Here is a 26362-nt window from a genome sequence, read left to right as displayed (position 1 = left end):
GTCTCGCGCTGGACGGCGCGCCCTCCTTGCGGTGTACAGTTTAAAAGTGTTGCCTGTTTACTCGGAGTAAAGTTTTCTCTCTGGGCCAGCAGACATCCTCAATGCAGTGTAAAGATACTCTGTACATTTGCCTTTTCTACTCATGTTTGGTTTTCTACTTCATTTTTTTTTCCTTCATTGTACATAAAGACCAATAAATTATTTTTAAAACTGCTTCTTTCTTTCTTTCTGTATCCAACTGTATTTTTTTTTTTTAATTTAATACATGTACATACATTGAAATGATCGTACACAAAGGACACTGCAATAGCCAATATCAATGTAAGAAGCATTTTTAATTGCTGGACAAGTGCTAACTTCATTCAAGCTTTTTTGCATAATGTTAAATCATCCCATCTATTCAACATACAAATACCCTGTAAACCAAATCAATCCCCCAAAAAGAAAAATCCAGATCGACACCAACTAACAGGTTGTAGTTTTATTTTTTTTTCTCCCACCCTGTGAAAAATGATCAGTTTAATTTTAACTGCTAACGTTCACAACACAAACTGAACACTGAATGAAACGCGGGAGCCAAGAAAATGGTTAGATGACAAAAAAAACCGAATGAACAGAGTTAAAGTAATACAAAAATAAAAGGACAATATTAATATTAAGACATCTGAACGTGTTCCAGGAAAAGAAATTCCTCCCAAAACAGTCGATTTCGCAACTGGACAAAAACGTTATTGTTATTTTTAAACTGTAACCGGCTGCCACGTGTGATGAATGAAAGACTAACGTTTAGTTTGCTCATCAGATTCACGGTCTTTTGTTTCAGGCAAAGCTCTGTAGCAGCTTTAGTCTTAACAGTGGGAGCACCAACAGTGTAGGAGGAGTCATTTCACAGCTTTTTTTTGTTTCCTTTGCCTAATATTTCCCTGCTCTGTCCCACATGTACAGCAGCTCCTCCCCTGCTCTCACTGTTATCCATCATCCAAGTTTAAAAACGTCCAGAAACTTAAATAAAGACTTTCCTCTCATAGACTCTGCATATGAACATGAGTGTTTCATATATTGTAACGGATTAACGGACCAGATCCCCCCCATCATCAGCCCATTTCACTGCACAGCGAGACATCTACCAGAAGGTTCCTCGTTTTTAAAGACGTGTCATTTTCAGGCGCCCCTCGATAGACGGAAATAATCAAAAGGACGATAATAAGGCATTTCTGGAGCTCTCGTCTCAAGGAAAAACGACTCGGTCGTGTAAGAAGCAAACAAAAGCTTGTTCACTGGTCACCAGTAACCCAATGATGACTCAAAGATCAGGTGGTATTGCTGGCCAGCTGCAGAAACATCTGTCTGATCAGCTGTTTCTGCTTCTGTTCACGTTGCGACTCTTATTACTAACAGGTGTGGAGCAGCATCTGTATCAGTCAGTTATTATTGAACATATCAACGGACCACACTGGCGTTTTCTAACCATTTCCATACAGCTGACACACGAAATGTGCTTTGGTAATCCATCAAAGTGAACAGCACGTGTGCTCCAGCTCTTTGGAGTATGGAGAGTGGTTCCAACGCACGTGATAAATTAACGAGATGTCTTTAAAGAAGGGGGGGGGGGGGGGGGGAATCATCGAGCACAGATGCAGATTTGATGAGCTCGAAGTCACACACGACAAAACGACCATGAAGCTCACTGATACGTTCACGTTCCTCCGTGAAGGAAACAAAAAGCGGCCATCTGTTGAAGGCGGTGGCAGAGATCAACTCTTAAAGCTTCCCAAACGACACTTTATGCACATAAATACACCACACGGGGCAGCACTTGGACGCTTTTAAGACCCCTGAGATGTAAACTTTATGTGCATCTTTATGTGACAGACAGACTTTAAGGCCTCCTTCCACGTTACTGCAGCCAACATGGATCTCGACACCTCGCCGAGCAGGAACGCAACTTTAGGTCGGCAGAAGTCTCACGGGTTTTTTTTTGTTTTGTTTTTTAACGGTTCAACTCCATCTTCAGTTACATAAAAGGTGGAGTCGACAAAGCATCAGACTCATCAGCACGCGGGACTGAATCTCCCAACCCTCTGAATCCACAGACTGACCAATGAGAACAGCACAGACACGTTCAGGTACATCTCCTGAAAACAGAGGTAGCCCACAAAGTTGATATAGTTCACGACACGTCAAATAATCTCTTTCTATCATTAGTTAGCCTTTAACTCTTAACAGACATTCAAGCTTTAAGAACGGTTATCTTGGTGTTGGACACTAATGTAAGATCACGGTGGAGGTAGTGGTAAAAAAAAAAAAAAAGACAGTTACATTGCGTGACATCAACAGGTTAGAGTAATTCGAAGTGGTTACGAAACTACCACAACACAACGAGGGCAGAAATGGAAGCCCCACAGGCTCTTCTCCAGCAGCACCAGTTACTTCCTTTTTGCTTTTGTTCTCGCTTTCTGAGAACGGATTGTTTGACGCGAGAGAAATCCCAAACATTAGGACCACGAGGAATATATATGTCAAGTTTAGCCACTTTAACAGAAAGCATGTCAGATATTCAAAATAATTTAGCAAATATGGTCATGTAAAGGGGCTACATTTAGTGACTATCATTTCCCTTAAAGGTGTGCTCATTCAAAACAACTAAATGTTGAGGATAACCTGCTCATATCCGCTTTTTCCCTACTTTATAACCAGCTTCCGTGGCCGTCTGTGCAGTTTAAAGCCACAAATGGTTCAATCTGACGGTTCCTAGCATACAAGTCAAATTTCACAAGCTTGGAAAAAGAAAAATCCCAAATCAAATACAATCCTGTGTATATTACAACCATTGAATATATATCCATTTTTAGCTCTTTAAAATAAACAGAACTCTGATAGAACTCTTCTTTCTATGGATAAAATAATCTACTGTACCTATAAAAGGCTGGATTCCAGTATGATCACACATAATCATACAGAATTACATTCCAACTGTCACCTTCAACACGACAGAAACTGTTTTAAAAGTTGTTTTCTAAGAAATGATGTGGTGTTGAGGGACAACTGCGAAAAAAAACACAAAAAACCCTCTCAGTTCAGATGGCACCAAATGATTAGCAGTTTGTGTCATTATAGATTCCTTATATTTCATATGTATATTGTTTAAAATAGCTGGATTTCGAATGTAGCCACAAAATTTGGCCATACGTTTCCCCATTCGCATTCGATTCCCTTGCAACACAATCCGCAACCAAGGTGTAAGAACCAGTCAGTAGCTTTATGACAGTTCTCCTGATGAATCACTCTTTGTCTTCAAATGTGTCGTTTTGTTTGACCAAAAGTTAAAACCCACACAGATTTTTCATTTGATATCAGACATGAACACAAGCAACCAAATGTCTGTTTTTGCTTGAAAAGGGACTAAAACGATTAACTGCCATCAGAGCAGGAGCTGTTAAGTCTCTTCTGACTTAATCGATCTTTGAGTCTTTCCACAGCTCTTTTTGCAATAGACATTCACTGGTGCTGCTGGAGACCTCTCACAGCACAAAAAAATTTTACAATTATCATCACAGTAAGAGCAACTGCAAATAACCATCCCTTCATTGCGAAACAGACCAAAGGGAAGCAGACTTGTGCCGTCTGACTGCAGAGCTGCATTGCTGGTTTCCCACCTGCGACACTCCGATAACTTCAGATTAACCTAATTCCTTTCTGAACTCTAGTCTCGTTCGACATTTCCCCCGAAAAACATCATGCGAAATGCTTGAAGAGGATAGAAAAAAAAAAAAAAAACCTCAATATCGCCTTCTATATTCAAAAAGATCTACTCTTTAAGGTGACATTTCGATTGTAGTTTTCTGCATCTTGCAGTCTGAGCAGGTGTTGACATTCCTGGATAAAATACATGGATTTAGCTGGACTTTTGGAAAGAATGATGAGCATTTTCACAGTCAACTCATTGGCTAATGCAGAACATGGTTTTTCTCCGAATAACAAGTGCACAAAGAGGATTCGAAACGTTCCAGTTCGAGTTCAAGTTAAACGAGGAGTGAAACAGAGGCAGGTCTTTTTTTTTTTTGCCCAAACCAAATGTACCTATCGGTACGTCACCACACCTGCAGTGCAGATAGAGTGGTCCAGGTGGGATTTTTGCAGAAGAAGCCACAGACACATTGAGTCTGACGACGGTCCGAGGGGTTTGCTGGTAAACAGAGCGAAGAGGGGGGGGGGGCACACATGCAACGCTTGATCATTCGGGGAGAGTGCTAGCATGAGAGGGGAAGAAAGTGCGAGGAAGTGAGTGAGATGGAAAGTGTGGAAAGGACACAGAGTGAGGAAAGCAAAGGCACAACTGATTGAGTAGAAAAAAAAGAAACTTAAACTCCTTTGTTTCACAAACTCAGGAGCGAGCACGAGGCTCGTGGCAGCCTGAGCGTCGGTCTGGAGGCTGACTGCTCAGCTCAGGGCGTCTTCCTGCTCCGTGAGCTGCTAAGCCTGCTGACACAGTGATGGAGGTCTCTCAGGCAGGCTGGGACGGAGCATGAGTGTGTGTGTGTGTGTGTGTGTGTGTGTTAGAGTGTGTGTTTGTGCCAGAGTGAAAAGGCAGCAGGGCCGGTCCTCAGTATTGTTCTTTGAAATGTCTCGGAGCCCCAGTGGCCCTCGGCTCTCCTCTGCATCACTGTGTCGTCCTCAGTATCGGTACATGTCATAAGTACTGACCCAGGCAGAGGGGAAGGCCCACGGGGGAAACCTTCGGAGGATTTCCTCCAGCTGAGCAGTCCTCCAGTCTTCCCCGAAGAAATAGTGGGAGGATATGGCGACCGAGATCATCCCCTCAGGGCCTGCTGGGTCTGGTTCTTTGGGGGGCTGACAGACAGAGAAATACAACCATGAATGTTAGCATGGTCTGTTAATATGTGAGAGAAACAGAAGCCCAATAAGCAGCTTCATCTTATCTTCATGCCGCATGATTTTTAGCTCAAACTAAGTAACCTAAGGAGCACCTTTAGGGGTCGTGGAGTTTGTCTTAATCCTAATTAAAAGAAAAAAAAAAAAAAAAGCTAATCTTCAAACCTGGGGGTTTTCGCGTGACAGCAAAGATATTCATACACAGTTGAAAATTGTTCCGGCAGGACCTAATCTTCAATAGACATCATTGGCTGAAGCCTTAAGATCATGACTGGCTGAAATCCAGAAATGCCAGTAATGAAAAGAAAAAAAAGAAAAAGGTGGTTCCAAGCCAAGCGCTAACAAGTGGTTTACATGATACTGAGAGAAAAACATTTCTGAACACCAACAATGACATTCTGCACATATCAAACGTTTCAGCAGCCGAAATTCTACATCTAACGACAATGGGAGGTCTTTCCCTTTCAAAATTCAAATTCAGCAGATAATGTCTGGACTACTTTCCATGAGTGTGTCGTCCCTGCAGACAGTACCTGAATCTCAAACCAGAAGGTCCACGTCGGGGCGTTAAGGCCGTGGGAATAGAAGACGAAATATTCTCCGCTCAGGTCAAACTGAGGCGTCCCATCCCCGAAGGACCAGGTGGAGAGACTGGCCCCTCTGTGAGGCATCAGATATAGAGACATGTGGCTGGGTCCTGCACGGCGACAAAGGAGAGAACTTTTGCTTGAACGCACACACATTTTATTCAACTGCATCACTTTTTCACCGTTTTATCACATCAAAGCTCTAATTCAAGGCGGTCGGACCACACTTCCAGCTTCGGATGTCAAAACCTAAACAAATGAGGACAGTTTGTGTCGTAATTTCATTGTATTGTATCCCATTTTGCGTTTGCATTTGTTGTTGTTACTAATTTTTGTCCTCATTCACCAATTTTAATGACATTTTCATTCCCGTAAAATCTGTGTCAGATATTCTCTGTCAGTTTGGTCATTTACGGCGCTCCTGACCTTTCACACTGAACGTCATCTTGAACGTTCCCCAGCTGGTCTCCTCTTTGGACAGCAGGCTGAACTCCACCGGAGAACTCGGAGACACTTCTGAGGCAGGAAGGTACCAGTTCTTCCTGCAAATGCACCAAAATGAAGCGAATGTTTCATCCAAGGCATAAATAAAAGCAGCCTTTAGTGGTAGAAGATGCCAATGAGCTTTTGCAAATGGCGAGCTACGAGGCCGCGGTGGTCACCTGCTGAGGAACTTCACAGGCAGGAACCAGGGGTAACCGCAGAAGGGGCGGTCCTCCTGGCAGCGCGTCCGAATGCTGTCGTTGATCTCAGGGATGTGGGGAGTGATGTGCTGTATGCCTGTGAAGTCAAAGCTGTTTATCCAGAGACCAGAGTCTCGGCTCTCCACCTGGCCCTGGAGATTGTGGAAGGTCCGAGTTGTATGCTGCAGAGAGAGAGATCAGGCCGCTCTCAGCTGCTGTAGTCTGTTCATATAATCTCATCTTCCCTAGTTAGCCTTTTCCATTCCCAATAATGGATTATGCATATCAAGCATTCCGATTTTGGAATACGCTTTAAATATTTACCTTCATCCAGTCACTAGAGAAACACCTGCGTACCTCTTAAAAACAGTATGTAAACACATTTCTCAGTACATTTTGACATGTTTTGAATTTTAACCTGCAGGAAGACCCTCTTTGGTCGCGGGCTGTCTGGACTGCCTGAATACGGAAAGAAGAGGCTGCCGGACACCAACAGGAACAAGATGAGGAAGACTGAGCCCAAACCAGCCAAGATCCACTTTGTGCTCCTCACCAGGTAGATGAAATGCAGCTGAGACAGACAAAGCACAACAGGGCTGAAAAGTAGCACATTTTTAAGTACCCCCCCAATTCATGCACATAAAAAAAAATAATAATAAATCCCATCATGTGGGAAGACTCACGAAAAAAGAGGAGAGGAAGATGGTGGCCAGGGTGACTAATGTGGCCATTACCACCTCAGGGGGTATCTCCGTTCCGCTGCGGCCCATGATGGGTGTGAAAATCTCAAACACCACCCAGATGAGAAACATGAAGTGGACATAAGGCAGCGCCAGGCCCAACAGGTACAGCACACAGTATTTCAATGACGCCCCTGGAGAAAAAGAGCAAGTCAGGAATATTGAAACTACACCCCCAGAATTCTGCAGTTTTCTCTACAGCTTTGTAATTTCCCCTGAAATTGCAGTTAAAGAGTGGGCTTCAGAAGCCATTCATCAATCTGGGAGGCACTTTTTTTTAAGCACTCCGACGCCTTCAGTCACATGAACAGCTGGAGTAACCAACATGTCGCAGTTTGTCTCTTTGTGGACGGACAAAAGACTGTGAACGAGGTCGAGTCAACGTTGAGCGCTTACCTCTGTGTTTAAATTCGTTTGCCAGCAGCAGTCTGGTGACCAGGGGGAAAGCCACCATCAACATGGGAACGTAGGCCGAACATAGGTCCTGCTGGGTCAGCCACACCAGACTGCAGCACCACAGCAGCAAGCTCACGTCAAAATACAGATCGCCCAGCTCCACCAGCCGCACACCCTGTGTAGGAAAAACACACAACAGCTCAACGTACAATAAACATGCAGCAGGGCACTTTGAGGGTAAACTGCAGGTTGCTTCCATATGTAATTTAGATTAAAAAAAAATGTAAATTGTTCTCTCCGAATTTGAATCTGAACAACAGGATTCCATTTCTACCAGTTTCTTTTTCTTATGACAATGAGCCTGACCAAAAGGAAAAAAAACAAAACACTGCACTTGCTAAAAATCATCTTTACTTTTAACAAGATAACTGGAAGTGGTTGGCCAACAACACTGCTCCATCCACTCCTGCAAAAAGAAAGAGGGGAAAAAAAGAACCGCTTATACATTATGACATATGTTTTAAGGAGATTTTCTAACAAAGGCCAGTGTTTTATACTGAACCTGGAACTACAAACTAAAAAAGAAGCACAGAATCCATTGGAAGGGCCACGAAAGGGATGAAAATTTCAAATCATTGCTGGCTGAGCAAATGGTTTTTACATTTATGTTACAGAATCCTTTTTGTCTGTTCTACTGAACATAACCCACAGATTTTTTTTGCAACATCAGCACAAATATACAGTGTATATGTAAAAGCGCTTCTCTCAATGGAGTTAATTTCCCTGAAGAAACATGAGATCTGGAACAGAGCTGGTCTGTCTCCTCTTTGGAAAAATGTTCGTGAGAAGCTCGAGTTCATTCTGTTATAGATGCAGCTATAAAATCAAATTCGATTTCCTTCGGTGGTTTCTCCAGCACTCCCTTTAAAGCAGGCCTTGATTTAAGGAAGAGATACTTGACAGCCGTATTCGATGGCTGAATAACCACAAGACACTGCCTACTGCGCTGAATACAGTGAGAGAAGTCAGCTGGCAAGCTTCAAATAAATAAAAAAATAAAAAAACATTTGCTGAATGAGCGCAGACATGTGACAGAATGATGACTGCCTGTCTTATACCTCTACAGTTTTAGAATCAATACACAGTGCGGGAATGCGAGTTTGGTGAGAAACAAGGCTTGGAGAAATAATGACCCCCTCTTTACTTAAAAAAAGCAACAACAAGCTAATTATACGAGACTGACTGAACAGAACTATACCCACATTACTGCCTTCGAGCTATATTCTTGACTCCAACACAGGCTATTTCATCAAAATCTTTAAAAAGCCATGTTTAATGTTGCTTCTGCAGAGGTTTCTCTTAAAGAAATATGCCTGGATTTTGAAACAAGTTTACAGTACCCTCCCAACTGTCACATTTACTGCTACGCTGCGTGTTAAAAAAAAAGGAAGCCCTCCTTCAAAAAAATAAATAAAAACTCACTCACCCCGTAATACAAGTTCTTGGCTAGTGTGTGGATAAGGATCATCTTTCCGGTGGCCGCAGCCCCATACAGGCAGATGGAGGCATAGAAGTGCGTGTACCAAAACATGGACTGACCCAACAGAGTGATGAGAAGGGCGACAATCAGCACCGACAGCAGAGTGACAAACCAGCTCAGCACCGCCACCCCCGTGGCACATGCCAGGTCACGAACATAACGCCCACCTAGGATGGACAGACATTTTTTAAATCAGCTTTGTCTACAGTCAGCAATAACCTGAAACCAGACCTTCTCTTATAATGTTCAAGAAAAACACAAAGCTCCTGAAGAGGAAGACACAAAACAAGTGCAGGAAATTAAATGACATACCACAGGAAGTGAAAACCCACCTCGGTTGCCGGGCAGAGAGGCCTTCTTGGCTAGATAGACAAAGGTGGCCATGGCGACCATGTAGTTGAGGATGGTGCCTACACGAGATGGATAAGCCACCACAACTACCCCGAGCAGGTCAAAAAACACCATGTTGCCATGACGATACTGCGAGGAATCGGCCAACTTCTCGGACATTACCAGGTGCTTGAGGACGGCCAGGATGTTGTCACCTTGAAACGGTACACGAGAACAGAAATTAGCCACATGAAAGTACAGCATTACATCGTCAATACAGACACACTTTAACTTGAAGGTCACACCAATTGCAGATTATGGTTTCCAACCTCGTAATCTGAGGAAGTAAATGGTTTAAATGACTAAATGTGAAAGCGGTAACTCCCCATCATATGACAAAAAAAAAGACCTTTGCAGAGTTGACACATCTCATGCAGGTCAGAGTTGGCTGCTAACTAAGTGCTAAGCACCTGACCAGCAGAACACAACAAAGAGGAAGTGCCCCTTCACATTCCTGCATAGCCTCCCAAACAGTCATTTCTGCAGCAATAAAACCTCGGGCACATGATACAACATCAGATACACGACCGTCTGAGTCATCGTCACCATAAATCAAAAGAGGCTCCTCAAAGCCTTTCATTTCCTGGTTAAATTCAATGCCAAATTATTAGTAATGACAGACAGATCTGACGGGTTGACTATCCAGGTTGTGACTCAAACTTGATCTGACAAATGCATACAAGACTGTTACTCTCAAACGCAGGCACCAATACATAGTAACCACCACAGTCTCCTACAACTAGTGTAATCCTCTAGAACACACAGCCATACGTTCATACTCGCACACTAGATTTATTCCATGACCAGACACGTAAGGGAGAAACAAAGAGACCCTCATTCCTCTTATTCGACCGGTCTCACATAAGTTTATTTACAAAACGGTCTCCGGTCACATTGTTCAATGAAAATGAGAAATTTGGTTACATGAGGACTCATTAAGAGGTGGCTGTGCTTGTTGCTGCAGCTGAGTTTTCTGTTATCTGTGCTGTCTCGATGTCTGCACAGTTAACAGCAAACACACACACACACACACAGAGTGGAGATAAAGCTCCATTGTTCTTCCGCCCGGTAGGCTCACTGTGGACACAGCGTGTAAACAACTGAGTGCACAACAGCTACTTGTTCATGTGGAGTTCCCTGCTTGCGATTTATCCACAGCCTCCCTGTCTGAATCTTACAAAACCACTGGAACGCAGAGGAAACTGCCATCTTCGTGCATGCGGAGAGACTTTTTAAAAATATCTTCTTGATTGAAAATGGATCTAGACTGCCCTGCCCTAGATTGCCCTGCAGAGCTATGAGGCAGATTTTTAAGGAGAGGCCAACAACAAAAAAAATTTAAAAAAATCTGCTGTGTTCATCAGAAGCCTCAAAAACAACAGAGCTGCGGGTGTATCATCTTCTTCCGTACTGTGTCCTACTCTCCGACTTAAAAACGCTGTTCTGTCTGCTTCTTCAAAGACTAAAAATAAACTCTACCTCCAACTGAAATCTCACATTCTGCCTCTAATAATTCATGCCTTTCACAGCAAGCTGCTGTGCCCAGAGGAAGAGGAGGGAGATGTCCGGTAGCTGCAGATGCAAACGCTCTTGGGTTTTTAGTGCTGACTGACTGCATTCTCTGCTAAGTAAAGGCAGAGAGTAAAGCAAAAAAAAATTTAATTAAATAAACACATAAATTCAGCAGCAACACTCTGTTGCTGGTGGGTGCCTGAGCTAATGCGTTTCTCTGTATGATAATGAGGTCAGGACACTGCTGACTCATATAAGAATGGAGATAAAAACACAAATGTACACCACACGCTGGTGTCGGTGTTATTACCTCAACAGACAGATAAAACAAAACAATCAGCCTGAAGCTGCTCTGTCACTTTGGAACAGGTTGAAGCATAAAGTACTGTAACATTTTCGAGTGGATCCATGTGGCGTTAGTGTGTACCAGCTCTCTGTATAGAGTCCGTCAGGATCCTGTTTGCAGTGTCATACTTGGTGTGGTAGATGAACCCATTTTCAATGAAAGCCAGATCAATGCCTGTGAAAGCAACACGGAGATACCCAAAATACAGTTCAGCACATAAAACAGAAACTATTTTCCACAACAGGCCATCGTCTCATTTTGTCATTCATATACCACCGTCCGATGATCTGTGGCCTCACCTGGGATGTTACCAAAGTCCCTATATATGCGGAAGTCTGTGTCAGAAGGAATGATGCCACTCTGAAAGACCTCCTGACCCACCACAGAGGCAAAGGGGTGTTTGGCTGCGTGAACATAGGCCTGGACCAGCCACGGGTTCTCTGGACCTTTAAGAGAGAAAGAAAGCAAAGAGTCGGAGATATTTTAGATACCGGACAGTGATCCAAGATCTGTTGTGTTGTCATGAGGGTGAATCATCATGGAAACAATTTTCCCACCATCGGGGCTGGATATTCCAGTCCTCTGCTGCCTTTACCACATCCTTTGTCATTATGTAACATGATAAGTCATTAACTTTAACATTAACAAAAGAAATGACCAATCCTAAAACACACCTCTGTTGTACCTCGTCAGACTCCTGTCAGGTGAATTGGTTTTACTTTTTCTATCATTTCGGTTTGATCATTTCTAAATGAGTTTGGGTATTTTTTTGGGGGGGCTAAATGTAACTTGTTGTAAAGAAAGAGGGTGGAGTGGATTAATAATGAGAGCACAAAGTGTCAGTTTTATACCAATCGTGTTCTTTTTTATAATCATGTTAGAGTTTAAGCTTGGATGTAAAAATCGTTTGTGTGATAAAAGTTAATACAAGACACAAACTGAAAAAACACCCAACAAACTGGAGCAGATCCTAAAACGTACCTGTCTGGAAAACGACTTCCTTGCCCCCAACACCTGCGGCCTCCAAGTTAATGAAAGCTCGCACCTGCTTAGCCCAGGGATGCTGGGTAATGAAACCATGACTGGCCTGGCAGAAAATGAGAAAACGGAGTCAAGAAGACAAATAGGGAACAACGCGGAGGATATGGAGCTTTAATCAAATGACGAACGTCATTTTTACCTGCAGTATATTTTCCTCAGCGCCATTAAACAGGAAGATGACACCATGGTGAAGCGGAGTGGACAGGTTGGCCAGAGAATGGAGGACTTCCAGCATTACTGCGCAACTCACAGCGTCGTCACTGGCACCTAAAACAAGGAGACCAGTGCATGTGTGCCAGGAATACTAACAATGTGCTCCTGGTTCGAATTTGTGGCAGGCAAGAGAAACTCTTCGATTTGGTGTACACATACAGAGGAACGCAACTTTTCATCGATGCCATCTAAACCAGTTGAGCGGCAGCGAGATAAGAAAAAAAAAAAAAAAAAAAGCAACACAGATGGTAGCGCTGATACCCCCTGAAGCACGGCAGGACAAAGTCCCCAAACACACTGTGAGTAGGCACAGTGTGGAAGCATGTGAAGAATGCGAGTAGCTGGTTAAAAACTTGGCTCCCACTGCTTGTGTAGTTGTGAGAGCATAAAAGAAACGAGACAAAAGCGAGAAGAATGGGGGGGAAAAGAGCATTAGAGCAGGCCATGTGATACAGCGAGAGAGATCAGGCAGGCTGGAGGTAAGGAGCACTAACTACTGAGGGAAAAATGCAAAGAGAGGGGAAAAAAATTACTAAAGGATTAGGCATTCATGTGCTCTGGCCTTCAAGAGCGACTGTATTTAGGGGGGGGGGGGTCACAGTCTGCCAGGGTACTAGTCATCCTCTTGTCCCTGCTTATATCCACTTATATCAGCAACATATTAATCCTTGTTTCCAAGAAGCATTGAAAGAGTCCAGGGAATTAGCCCGAGACATGCACAGTATATATGTGCATGTTAGTCTTAAACCAGATTAAAAACTTCTGTTTAGTGTGCCGAACCGTCCTTAAAGTTCAGAGATATTCATATGTGCACGCACGACAATGCTCATCCTGTCTTTGCTCCCTCTTCTCTCCGTTATTATTTCTTAAAAGAATGAATGTTTTGGGCCGCCGGGAAATCAAAGGCCTGTATTCTCCTGGTCCACGCCTCTTAGATAAATTTCCTTTCACCAGTGAAACCGCGAGTTAACACGCATGCTGGGAAAACTTTTCTCCCCGAGCTGGCTCGAGGAAGTTGAGTAAAACACTGAAACTTTCCTGTATTGTAACACTTCCACTTCTGTGCAAAACTGGGATTCAAGTTTTCCGGGCAGGGCAGCTATTTCTCTCTAAATGTCACCCTGTGCAGTCCACATGCCAATAAGACACAACTTTGTTTGTTCGGAAGATAAAGCCTGCAAAGTGCACTCAAATGTAAGGGATTGTTCCTTCTCTTCTTCATCCAAGTCTCCACCAACTTTGATTAAATTAAAGTTGGCAGTTTGGGTGTAACCTTGCTAAGCAGCAGCCAAGAGACAAGAGAAAAAAAAAAAAAAAAGCAAAAGCAAAAGCAAAGCGATTGGACGGAACAAACAAAGCAAACAAACCACATAATATCCTAATCTGACCCGGTCTGTAACAAATACAAGCACTTCATTTGCCTTGTTATCTAACATCTGTTTAGTAGTTAATGTTCATCACCTTCACACTCAATGTGTGTCCAACAGCAATGGTTCTTCTGCTCAGAAACATTTCATACCCAGACACAAGGGCTCTTAAGATGACAAATACCAGAATTTTAAGAAATAAAACTCCCGTGCACCCGCGTTTTCCACCTTGTTGTCAGCAGGTGAAGCGTGCAAACGGAAGTGTTTACCATGTAAACATAGGTCTTACTTCAGGGTGAGCCTGCCGGATGGCTCTTACTTTGGTGGGGTGTAAAACGCAAGTCAGCATTTATTTTTTGTCTTGTTTATATGAGACAATCCAACAGGATAAACCGGTCCAACGTGTCTGTGTGGAACCAGCCACTGACCAGCAGGCGTTTTTATACACGAACAAATAAAAAGCGCCTCAGAATTCACATGGACAAGAAGGTAAATCTCTTCAAAAAGGGAAGTGAATGCCTCTGTACCTGGACTATTGGCCACCGTGTCAAAGTGGCAGTTGGCGAGCATCAGGTGCTGGCTGCCACTCTTGGGCTCCAGCCTGACGGCGATGTTGGTGACACGGTCATAAAAGCTGGTGAACCCGCCGAGAAAGTCGATGGAGAACGAGCCCGTTGGACGCTGCACGTCTACCGTGAGCTGATGAGGGCCGGCGGCCGTCTTCACCCGGATGCTCTCTATCTGCTCCAATAAGTAGCCCACCGTCAGGACCTCGTTCTCCTGACTGCCCACTGGCCGAGGGCCAACGCTGGTGATCTGCTCCAGGTGCCGTCTGGATAGTGAGGTGAGGAAGGATGGAAGGAGGAACATAAGATTAAAAAAAAAATGATGTGGTAAATAGTAAAAACCAAATTGGAGAGCAGTTTTGGAAAAACACACACCAAGTCAGCTTACTGATTAACACAGACACATGCTGCTGTTTGTGTGTTCATGACAGAAGCAACCAGGAGGAAGTCTTTTTCATTTGAATGACAAAACGTTTGAAAGTTCACAAAGCATTTGTGCAACCCCTTTAATCAAAATCCACCCCGTTTAATTGTGAGTTTCTGTGCGTGTTGTCACCTGCGCTATCTGCCGACGGCGAGCGTGACGCCATCCTCTCAGTCCTTGGCCGCCCGCGAACACGTTACCTTTCTCTGAAGACATAAACCGCGCCCCTGTCTCTGCTTATCAAACTGATTTTCATTCGTTTATTATTATATTGATCCTTTTCATCAACAGTTTATACCGCCACTTTCCTTTTTGGGATCGATTAATCATACTTTCATTACACAGTTCTCCCAAAACACAGTATTTAATAATTTTATGCATTAAGTTCCGTTTTCACTCGTCCAATGAGAGATGAATTGAGGAACTGATTCAGAAAGTGTGTGAAAGATTAGGAGTGGTCAATGCCTTTTTATGTGTTCAGATTTGTGGGTTCACTTCATTTTTAATTATTGTATGTTGTGAGTTGTGTTTCAGAGCATTAACCTAAAAAATAACTACAAACCCACAGAGGAAACATCCTGGAAACTGCATTCTTTAATAATTCCTTATCATCTGTATACAAATCTGTAGAAAGAGCAAAAAAATATGATCAGTCCTTGTGGCTTTGGAAAGTACACTGAAGGGCAGAAGGCTCGGGGTCTCTGTGTTGAGGGGCATTGATCTATCAGTAATGTAAACACAGGGACATGCCCAGCAATGGTCCTGCAAGAGGCAGGGCTTGAATTTAAATGCATCTCTGCGAGTGCTGACTTTCAGCCTGCCCTGATACGATCAGATTAAAATGATTCATATGTCTATCTGACTCTGACCTCATCTCCCCTGCACTGAACAAACCTCTTCATCAAAAACGCTTTTACTCCTTTATGTTTATGCTGCAGATGGCGTTTGCTTCATCTCTTTCAGAACTATCCACGTTGCCTTTTACCGCCAAAACCAGCAAAAACGCTTCAGTGGCAACTGATGCAGACGCTCCCAAGCATAAAACATAAACTTCTAACAAATATCTGTCATCAGAGCATCACATCTCCCACTTTCCTCAGGTTGCAGCAGATGACACGACAGCTGTCTGGGCCGCTGATTTCACTCCCATCCGTTTAAGGAGCCGCTCCGATGCTTAGAATTCAAATCTGGATTTGTGGCCACGTTTGGGACCAAAGAAGCTCAGAGGCCTAATCAGTTTGCACACAGCACTCATTTATGGAGCAAGCAGCCAAATGATGGCAAATCCTGCTGCCAAGCACTTTTTAAGAGCTCAACCCCAGCCCTGCTGACCTCAGATTCAGTGCCATAATCCCTCCTCCTCCTACTCGCAGGGACTGAAAAACTGCACTGTGAGGCAGACAGCCTTTAATCTGAAAATGTTGCAGCTACTTTGAATGATCGGGTGGTTGTTGTTTTTTCTAAAGTCGAGCAGGCTGCATTGATTGCTAATAAATCTGTCCACCATTGGCTTTCTTTTTGTTCAAATGAGCGCCAAGCGAAGTGTCAATACTGAAGGAGCAGGGCCACTTATAATGATCCCTGTCGTTATGCATCAAGCTGGAAAGCAACATTTTTATTTATTTATTTTTTTTTAATGACAAATTGATTAGTGGAGAGTATAACAGTTTAGTCAGTCTGGATGTCTTTAAATCCACAGTTTTCTTCCAATAAAGCTGCAACAACCACAACAAACACACGTTACAACCATGCAAAGCAGGCAATGATTTGAATAGAAAGACAACAGCTGTATATTTGGATTTTACTATTTTAGTTGAATGAAATCACTTAAATGGCGTCACATATTTAAAATGCTAAAAAAAAAATTTTAGATTGTATGTGTGTCGATGCTTTGCGATGCATTTCCTGGGTAGAGTTTCAATGCGTCTTGTAAAACGCTCGGATTTCTCAATTCATATGAAAGGTCTCATGCAAATAAACTTGGTGTGGATGAGTAAGCTTGATTATGTATGCCTGGGCAGTTTTGGCAGGATTCGTGCAAAAGACACCGGTCTAAAGGTTGCCGCAAGTTTCCTCTTCTGACTTTAAAGCTGTCTACACACCTGTTTCCCACCGCTCTGCAGCTTACTTGGGAGATACAGGTGGAGGTGAACCGGAAGAAAGACCCGGCAGTGGTTTCTAAGCACATCTATTGCCAATCTACAGTGAGGGTTAGCTTTCCTGATTTGACATAGTAAAACAAAAGAGGGATTAAAGTAAGCACGAAACTCACCTGGCCCTCTCTGCGTTAAACTCCCCGGTGGGCTTTCCAACAACAAGCTGCTGCAAAGACAAATGAACGAGTCCCCACAGCACCAAAATAAACACAGAGACCAGGGAAGCGGCGAGCCCTTCCCGCAGTGAGTACAGGCTCACTTCGGGCTTTCTCTTCGGGTCATCGCTGTAGCCGTTATCCCCGCACCGGTCATAAGCTCCGTCGTGATCTTGGGCAGCATAAAGTTGAGACCCCAAGGGTTTTATTCTCCGGACAGTAGTGTCGCTCTCCATTTTTGAGCGAATGGCACATCAGCTGGCTGCAAGCGCTGTCGGCTGTGGCTTTTTCTCTGGACGGTCGACGGAACGCACTGAGGGACAAACTTGGCTGAGAGGGCGGGCGGAAAGCGCTTGAAAACACACGCGCAGAAAGCCACCTCTCCACAATATTATAAATTAGATATTTAGGAAGCAAATTCGAAAGAGACTTTTAAACGAGTTCAACAGTTTGACGCCACTGTCAGCAAAATTTATTTTCAATGTGACATGGAGATGGAGGGGAAAAATCTGATTTTAAAAAATGGGCCTGAATGCAACAGATTTGTCTGTTAAACTGTCTCATTATGTTGTCATGCACTACAAAGTTTTATTAAACAAACTCCTGTCAGTAGATATATATATATATATATATGTTTTATTTTATATATATTTACTCCTTATGTGTGAGATATTTTAAAAAGGTGTTTCAGCCCTTGTCAACTGAAAAGTAATGGAGGCCTAAAATAGTAACAGTAGGTGGAGGTTTTTTTTTTTTTTTTTAAATGGTGTCACCTATCAAATCTTCCTGAAATGTTTTGTCTTTTACTCTGGTTTATTGGGATTTAAACTTTTAGTTTTAGCAATCTTATGTCAAACATGTCAGGGACAAAGTTTTGAGGAAGTACAGATTAGAGCTGTTATAAAAAATTTTAAAAAAGAAAAATATATACCTCACTGAGTGCCATCAAATCCATTGGTAAATGTTATGGGTCAACAATAGACCCACCAAGACAGAATGCATCACCAAAACTCACATATCAGGCAACAAGGTCATTAATCAGATGTAACAGAAAAAGGTCAAAGGTAACCCTGAGAGAGCTGTGCTGCTCCACAGCAGAGATCTGTTCAAGGTTCAAGGTAATCTTTATTGACCCCTTAGGGGCAATTTAGTATGCAGCAACAGTAATAAACTGCCATTTCCACATGTATAAATCCATATACTATAGACACCACATGGCTGGGTTGCCAGAAAAAAGAAAGAACATTTGGAGTTCTCCATCTGGAAAACTCCCCAAACATGTGGAAGAAGAAATTAAACTAAAACAAAATCTTTTAACCCATCGTGGAAGACGCTGTGTGCGTCAGTTCCAACCCTTTTATCATTTCAAGGACAATATGCCTACAATGAAGTATGGTGGTGACATCATCATGCTGTGGGGTTGTTTTTATATGTGGTGGGGCCTGGGAAATTGCTCAGAATTAAATTGATGATGGATGGTGCTAAATACAGGCAAATTATTGAAGAAAACCTGTTTCAGGCTTCCAGAGAATTGAGACTAGGGCAGAGTTTCCCCTTTATGAATACAAACACCCCTCAGCATACTGCAAAATAAACACTTTGTTGGTTTAAGAGGACACATGTTAACGTGTTGGAATTGCCAAGTCAAAGCCCAGATCTCAATCTGACTGAAATCTGTGGCATGACTTAAAGATTACTGTAGAGCAGCAGAGCCCATCCAGCTTGAGGGAGTTGAAGCAGTTCTGCATTAAGGAATGGGCAAAAATCCCAGTAGCTAGAAATGTCAAACTCACAGATTTATACCCGAGGAGACTTGCAGCTGCGATTGCTGTAAGCGATGTCTTTTTAAAAGTATGCATACACATGTTTTTGATTCATTTCTTGTTCATTTCACGTGTGAATGTTTTATGCACGTTCCAAGTGGTTGGCTTTTTGCGTCGATCGGCAGATACAAATCCACTTAAAATCCATTTTAATACCAGGTTGTACGGCAAAAGTAAGTAAGTACTTCTGCAAGATACAGTGTGTGTTTCCACTCACCCAGGTTCACATCACTAGATTGTCTTGGGTTCACATGAAAACAAGACATCCTGTTTTCAACCTGGTTCACATTTAGTTGGATTAGATCACAGATTATTTAAAGGTTTTTCAATTTATTTTCTTTTTTTTAAGAAGTCATAAAAAAAAAAGGACTTCTCAAAAGTCTTTTGGCGGATGAAGCATCCATCATCTCACACAGCTGTGATGGAGGCACGACAGCTTAAGACAGTCTGGATACACCCGTCAGGGGATCCAGAACTATGTCACCTGCAGCCATTGTGGGTGGGTGCTGCTGTCACTGGTCGAGACTCCAATGAATGCGCTTGGGTGGATTTTGCAGCATCAGGGTCACAGGACTCAAAGACTTATCTAATATATCTCATCTAAGGCTTTTTTTTTTGTCCACACGTTTGACTGCAAACTTTTCTCAAGTGTGAAGTTAACCATGTTTTGAGAGGGACCATCTCTCTTGAACAGTAGCCCCTCAATTCAAAGATTCAAAGTGGAGCAAAACGAAGAGCTGAACCTGTTTGTCAGATGTTTCGTTTCAACATCTCATGCAAGAAGCCCTACATTTCAAAGTCGACAAAGAAAACATTATTTCTACTTCACACCAACAATGTACAGTTACGTGATGGCTATCTAAGGAGTAATCGTGTTACTTTGTTTCCATCTAGTGGACATAATGAAAAAATCAAACATCTTTCATCACTTTTAACTTTAGTAATAATGGCCATTACTTACCATCTCCAATAAATTAATTTTCTTAATTAAGAATTATAATACATACATATATACACATTATTATCATATTTAATTAAAATGATCACTCCATTTAGACCTATCAACAGAAATATGAGGTCCATAAACTGCTTTGAGTGTAAGACTGTCAATATTTCAGTGCTTTGAATAGAGCTTTGTAGCTTTGAGCTGGCAAAGAATTAAATGAAAAAGTATCTGTAAATTTTAGATTATAGATATAATCTCGTCATCTTCCAGGTGTTAAGGTGTAGTTTCCACAAAACTATGATGAGATAGATAGAAAAACATGTTCAGGTCATTTACCTGGGCATCATGTGTTAAATATCAAAACTAAGGGTGAGTGCATTCAGAATTACCAACGTAATAATACAGATGTTTTCAACTTTGGTCAAGACTTTGATGGCCCTCAGAAATTTCGTGCAATGATGGAACTGCCTTATATACAGATGAGCAACATAATCTGCAATGTAACAATAAAACTGATTAACTTAAACTGTATTTAAGGTCAGCCCTTGACAAGTTCTCTCGAAGACACTTTTCCATTAGACGGCCCCTCACCATGTAACGGAAGCTAACACGGGCTAAGCTAACCAGTTTCTTTACTCTCCTCTTAAAGGCTAAAGGGGAGCACCACTCAGTTTGGTTTGACGTAGAACGAGATATTATTCTTGTGTAATCATTTCTGCTTTGAAATAGGTCAGAACCCATCAGAAGAAATGTTTGCGATTATCATATCTACTAGCACATTGTGCAAACGTTTCGTATAACGTTTTAGCAAAGTTAGCATTAGCTGGTCAGGTGTAGCCATAACTAAATTTCCTCTATCAATATAAAAGCCTCTTTTTATTATTTTTTTCCCCAAAATTGTTTTTTGTTTTGACACATTACGTATGAGATGTGTGTGGCAAGAAATTACGTTTGCTTTTGTGAATTTACTTTCAAAAGGACCTATTCTGCACTACCTTGTAACCTAAACAACAAAAATATCAGTATCTATGAATATGAGTCTTTGAAGAAATTATATGCACAGTAACAATAATTGTGCTGTTAATACAGAATAAATACAGTGAGTAAAATTGTGGATTGAGCAAAGGATTTTAACCCCGTAGAGGAGCTTTTACTGTTGGATCTTTACTGCTATCATCAACAATACCCACAGATGAGGAGCAGGAACTATAGAATCTGTATAGAATAGGAAAGACTGTAACTAAAATACACAAGCGAGTCCATTTATGCCACTTGAAACATTTGTGATATTGTATGTGTAGATGTGTGGACAATGGCTATAGCAAAAGTCATAAAGTTGTTTTGGTTTGTGCATTTTTGTGCTAAACGATTGTGTGGTATGGATCAATAAAACACACGTGCAAAAAAGTATTTTGCAACAATTTGTTTCAAATTAGTTATGGCAGACTTTCTAAAATGTTAAATGTGATCTTACACGAAACATATATCAACAGTACAATTACTGAATAGCAACTTTCATGAATGTCGCCCTTATTTTTAAGTAAATAAATAAAATGAAGGTAACAGTATTGTGTCATTACGTGTAACTTTACTTCCTCTTTTTTTTCTCCCCCACTTGAGCAGCTCCCAGCCTTCTGACCGATCATTACCTTGCCAAGATAGCAGAGAGAAGTCAGCCAGTCGTGTCTCTTTCCGAGGCCGGATGGTAAAATCCAACCTCCAGCGGATACTAAACAGTCATTGCTTTGCTCGCGAGAAAGAAGGAAAACAGCAGCCCTTTACTACCATGGCGAAATTAAATAGTGGTATCTGTGACATGATTGGGAAGTAAGTAAAGGATGAGAAGTACTTCGCCTAGCTACGTGCTAACCATGTCGTGGGGGAGGGGTGGCTTAGCTAATATAGCTAGCTAGCTAGCTCGGAAAAGCGGAAGTAAATGGCATTTAATTGTATTTGGTGTAAACTTCACTCAGTGTCGCCAATAGCCTACGTGTGTGTAATTTTTTTAGTTGTGATCTTAACCTTGTCGTAAAATTCTGTAATTTTAAAACTGAATATTTATTTTTCGGCCCAATAGTCAACTTGAGCAGCGTTAGCTGACGACGAACTTGTGTTACGTCACTAGTCATCTTCGCTAGCAAGCTAACCAGTTAGCGACAATAAGCTAATTCATTTGAGGAAGTGTAGTCCGTAATTTTTACTCAGTTAGTCTTTAAAGGCAGTGTACTGTCAAAAGTCCAATTCAATTGCGTGGATTTTATAAAAAAAATATTGTGGCTAATCGTGAAATCGACTTAGTTTAATATCAGCAGCTTAAAGTGATCAACGATATAACGTCAAATATTTTATGTTACGTTCAGAAAATTCCCCAGACAGACTGTTCGTCTACATAAATAGTGGTAGCTAAACTTTAGCTCTGATCATTTCTTTTTAATGCTTGTGAAAAAGCAAGAAAAATATGAGAATATGTTGGAAGAAAAATTAGCTAGGTTATTCATGTTTATCTCCTCTGACCTCGTTATCTATCAACGCAATCTGCTCTTATTACGCAACTCGCAGTTCACAGCAGCGGGACCATATCACTGCGCGCAGGGACGGATGTTGTGGTTGATGTTTTTATATAAAAAAATAAATTAAATAAGTCGGCTAAATGCTCCTTCCAGGAGAAGATCTAACTATTTTTAATAGAATTTATTTTCATAAATACGTTCTCATGTAAAGCGCTAATTAGGCGTTGCTTTGTAGACCAAAATTCATCCCAGTATTGATTTAATGGCCATCTCCTAGACATTTGGGTTTTTTTTTTTTTGTTTTTTTTTAAACGCTACACTTAATTAATCAGAATTGGAAACTTGTTTGCCAATAATGGTTTAAAAATCGCTTTATTTTAATCATTTATATTCATGTAATGGTTTATTAAAGGATGTTAAATGAGAACTCTCACAAACACAAGACATTTTTACAGGCAGTTGATTGTTGGAAAAATAATTTAGCAGGAAATGGCCAAAATTCTGTACTTATTGGCAAGCCTCTTAATTGTAAGGCTTTGCAGACTGTTTCTTTTTAAATCTTATTTCTAAACCAAATCTCCTCAGGCTATGGCAGTTTGTTTACAGACCGTATAAACTAGCATTCAATGGTGAAACCAAAGCCTTCACCTTCATGTTCAGCTTGTATTTATCTTCTGAGAGCAACCATATAAATTCTTAAAAAAATAGTAAGTGTTATTTCGTGGCTGTATGCCAGCCAGTCATAATACATCATGGACTGCAAACAACAGACAGGATTTTGTCACATGTTGATTTATTCTTCTAGATTTTTATGCTGTTACCTAGTTGTGACTCTATTTATATTTATATTTAGAGTGCTTGCAGCACATGTCTGCAAGTTAAATAAGAACTTTAAAAAAATAAATAAATATTGTAGCCATATGGCAGCAATTAGTACTTTGCTGTGTTAACAACTTGACTCACAAACAACTCTGAAGATGGTTTAAAAAGAAAGGGGGAACAAAAAAATGGGAGTTTGTACTTTACGCAGCAAATACTTGTGGTTGGTTACCTCCCATGCCATTGTGCTGTGGTGGTGCATCGTTCTATTCAACAACTCTGTAAAGAAAGTTCGGTTGTGTTAAACAAACCTCCTCTGTGCTTGTAAGAGCTATCAGGCTCTTGTTGTCACTTCGATGTTTGTAGAAAATAAAAACTCGAGCATTTATCGGCTTGTCTTCTCCTTGCTCTCCTCTCCAGCCTGTCCCTGCACTGTAGTAGTACCCGCGGCCCGGGGCCTCTGTGGTGCTCCTGATGTCCCTCTCCCACCCCTGAAGATCCCAGGTGGGCGAGGGAATGGCACACGGGATCACGCTCCTTCAGCTCGGCCGCTTTACACAGTAAGTCGACTAACATATTGTTCTCAGATGTGCTATAACTGCACGCAAAAAGGAGGGTATGTTGTTGCTTTTTGAGGGAAAAGTGCCTTGGGAATAGTCGCTCATCCTCGTTCTAACAATTAGCTGCTGGGCATCAGAGTAGATTTACAAAGCAAAGCTGCTGAATGCGCGTCTGGGGTCTTACTCGATTAAACTGTCCATGTTTAGCAGTAACTGATCATTTGTCATGTCAGAATCCTCTTCATGTCTATATTTTTCCTTTTGACCACATTTCTATCCAAGTGGAGGATAAATTAAGTATTATGTATACATTGTAAATGCGTTTACATTACATAGACTGCTGCTGTTTCCACGTGCATTATATCCGTCCCTATTTTAGGACCGAAGGTTGACTGTAACAGAAGAGCCGGCAGGTAATGGGCATCCTGGGATGCTCCACTTCCAAAGTCGTCCCACAGTTACCAAGACGATACAGTGGGATGCTGTGCTGAGCAGCGGCGCGCTCTATGTGGAGATACCTCTGGATCCGCTACCTGAAGGCAGCAAGGAGAGGTGAGACCAGATTAGCAAAATATAAATAAAGTGAGACTAGATTAGTGGAAATATCCGTGAGATGATCGGAAAGGTCAAAAGCAATCTTAAGCTCGAGACACAGCCGGATACTCGGTTATGTTTTTGCCTGTTTGTTACAGGGTTTTTCCATTTTCTGACTGTTTTCCTCGTGTTCTCCCTCTAGTTTCGCCGCTCTCCTGGAGTATGCTGAAGAACATCTGAAAGTCGTTAGCGTGTTTGTCTGCTTTTACAAGAACAGAGATGATCGCGGTACGTGCCAACAGCCTCGTTTTCCCAGCTCCGAGCATTCATCCTTTGTTGGAGAAGTTGTTTTGTCGGCTGTGCAGCAGATTCTGTGAAACTAATCGAATTATCTTGCCTCTCGTCTCTCGCAGCTAAACTGGTGCGTACTTTCAGTTTCCTGGGCTTTGAGATTGTGAAACCGGGCCATGCCCTCGTCCCACCTCGACCCGATGTTTTCTTCATGGCCTACAATTTCGACAGGGACTCATCAGACGATGAGTAGCCCCTCTTGACAACTTCTCCGCTCACTGCTATATTTTTCTTCTCCCCATTGTATTTTTTTCCCCTTTCCCCCACCCTTACACAGTTGCAGCTTGCGACATCACAGCTGTTCCCCCCCCCCCCCCCCCCGGCCTGTAGTTCTATATGCAAGCACTCACCTATACTTCTTGTGTTCAAGGGAAAATATAAGCTGCGTATCTCTTGTTTCCAGCATCTATATTTGTGTTTTTATTAAAACTGTTGTCATTGAAGATTAATCAGTGTTGTCTTCTAAAAGAAAAAAAAAGTTCTTTTGTACTTTAAATTATCTGCAGTTGTTTTAGCTTGTGAAGTTCTGTTATAATTTCCAGTTGTCAAGTCTATTTGATTTCTTGCCATGACAGAGTTGTGTGGAGGATTTTTCATTTCTTTATTGTACAACAAAAAGGTCATCAGGTTTGCACTCGGGTACTGCAGCTTTTTGTTTTTGATTGGCCAACTTTAATATTTCCCCATTTTTATTTTGGAACTAAATCACAAATCATTGGGACCAGTTTAGTTTTGTGGCACCAATGCCCTTGTACTAGCGAAAGGGTTTTCGAAACGTTATTTTTGAGCAACAGCCCCAATAATTGGTACTTCCTAGTTGGATAGTGAAAGACTTTAGACTAGAATTGGAACGGAAGGATGAATGCTGTCGCATGTGTCAGCCACAGGCGGTTGAGTTAAAAGTTAAAGATCTCGGAGTGTCACGGTACGAAGCGGAGGGAAAGTGAATAATCCAAAGTGCTTTCGTCTCTTTCTGCCACTTTCCTTTGACAGTATTGTGGAATTTCTTGTTTCGGGGCTTTGAAAAAAAAAAAAAAAGGATGACGTGATATTTGGATTTTTTGTTTTTCTCGGGATTAGCATTCCTCTTAACATTGTTTTCCTGTTAGTATTTGATATGTTGTTCACCTGCATAGTTGTACCTGTCGTGCTTCTGTGATAATAAAACAACAAAAACAATTCCATTCCTTTTTGAGCTCCATTTTGTTTCCAACAATGCATTTTTGTTAAGATTTCTACTGGGGAAGCATCAACAGCATCCATACGCATACAGTTTTATTCCAGCTAAATTTAGTTGAAAAATGATGCAGTCATCGGCGCACAGCGTAGCAACCTGCAGCTCAGTCTGCACGAACTGAAAATGGAGAAACTTGTAAAAGCAGTGGGGCTTACGCTCGGTGTCACCACCAGGAGGCTCCGCAGGATTCTGAACTTCACACACCACTGAGTACGAGATGTCCAGAAGCAGCGCCTCGGCACAGTTACTCCCAAAGCAGGAACAGTCTCCAAATCTTTACCGTGCATCTTCAAACATTATGACAACACTGACACATTAAAGAGGAATCGAACAGACGCATCTGTTCCTTACAATTAGCTTAAAGTCTACGATACCCACAGGTGATATTTGTTTGGTTAATTAGACCTAAAATGTTCTTGATTTAATTTCTTCATACCCGAATAAATATTTCTTTCATGAAAGGCACATAAAAGCAATGAGTAAACGTGTGAAATCTGTAAAGTACATGACAAAAAAAAAAAAGGAAAGACTTGATTTTTCTTGAATCCAAATATTTAATTGGTACATATCAAC

The 26362-nt window shown here is 41.8% G+C and overlaps 2 protein-coding genes across 2 annotated transcripts; one reads left to right on the top strand and one right to left on the bottom strand.

The window, feature by feature from the left end:
* Positions 1-314: 314 nt before the first annotated feature.
* Positions 315-17474, bottom strand: LOC140276800 (endoplasmic reticulum metallopeptidase 1). The gene is made up of 15 exons (XM_072371610.1): positions 16971-17474; positions 14236-14540; positions 12268-12395; positions 12069-12174; positions 11387-11533; positions 11169-11261; positions 9172-9384; positions 8786-9006; positions 7300-7474; positions 6847-7037; positions 6582-6734; positions 6143-6345; positions 5907-6022; positions 5427-5590; positions 315-4851 (listed from the first exon to the last, which is right to left on the bottom strand). Exons 1-15 carry the CDS (start codon positions 17243-17245, stop codon positions 4675-4677), a joined length of 2667 nt encoding a protein of 888 aa, XP_072227711.1. The 5' UTR covers positions 17246-17474; the 3' UTR covers positions 315-4674.
* Positions 17475-21402: 3928 nt separating this feature from the next.
* On the top strand, positions 21403-25736 carry oaz1b (ornithine decarboxylase antizyme 1b). Its single transcript, XM_072371593.1, is given in 6 exon segments — positions 21403-21605; positions 23528-23579; positions 23581-23667; positions 24047-24219; positions 24404-24489; positions 24615-25736. Coding segments are annotated over 6 exon segments (654 nt in total). The 5' UTR covers positions 21403-21480; the 3' UTR covers positions 24746-25736.
* Positions 25737-26362: the final 626 nt, after the last annotated feature.

The sequence above is a fragment of the Leuresthes tenuis genome, unplaced genomic scaffold (assembly GCF_036924035.1).
Source record: "Leuresthes tenuis unplaced genomic scaffold, fLeuTen1.0.hap1 SCAF_19, whole genome shotgun sequence".
In the NCBI taxonomy this organism is placed as follows: Eukaryota; Metazoa; Chordata; class Actinopteri; order Atheriniformes; family Atherinopsidae; genus Leuresthes; species Leuresthes tenuis.
Note: the sequence above shows the minus strand (reverse complement) of the source record. Positions and strands in the feature narration are given on the sequence as shown.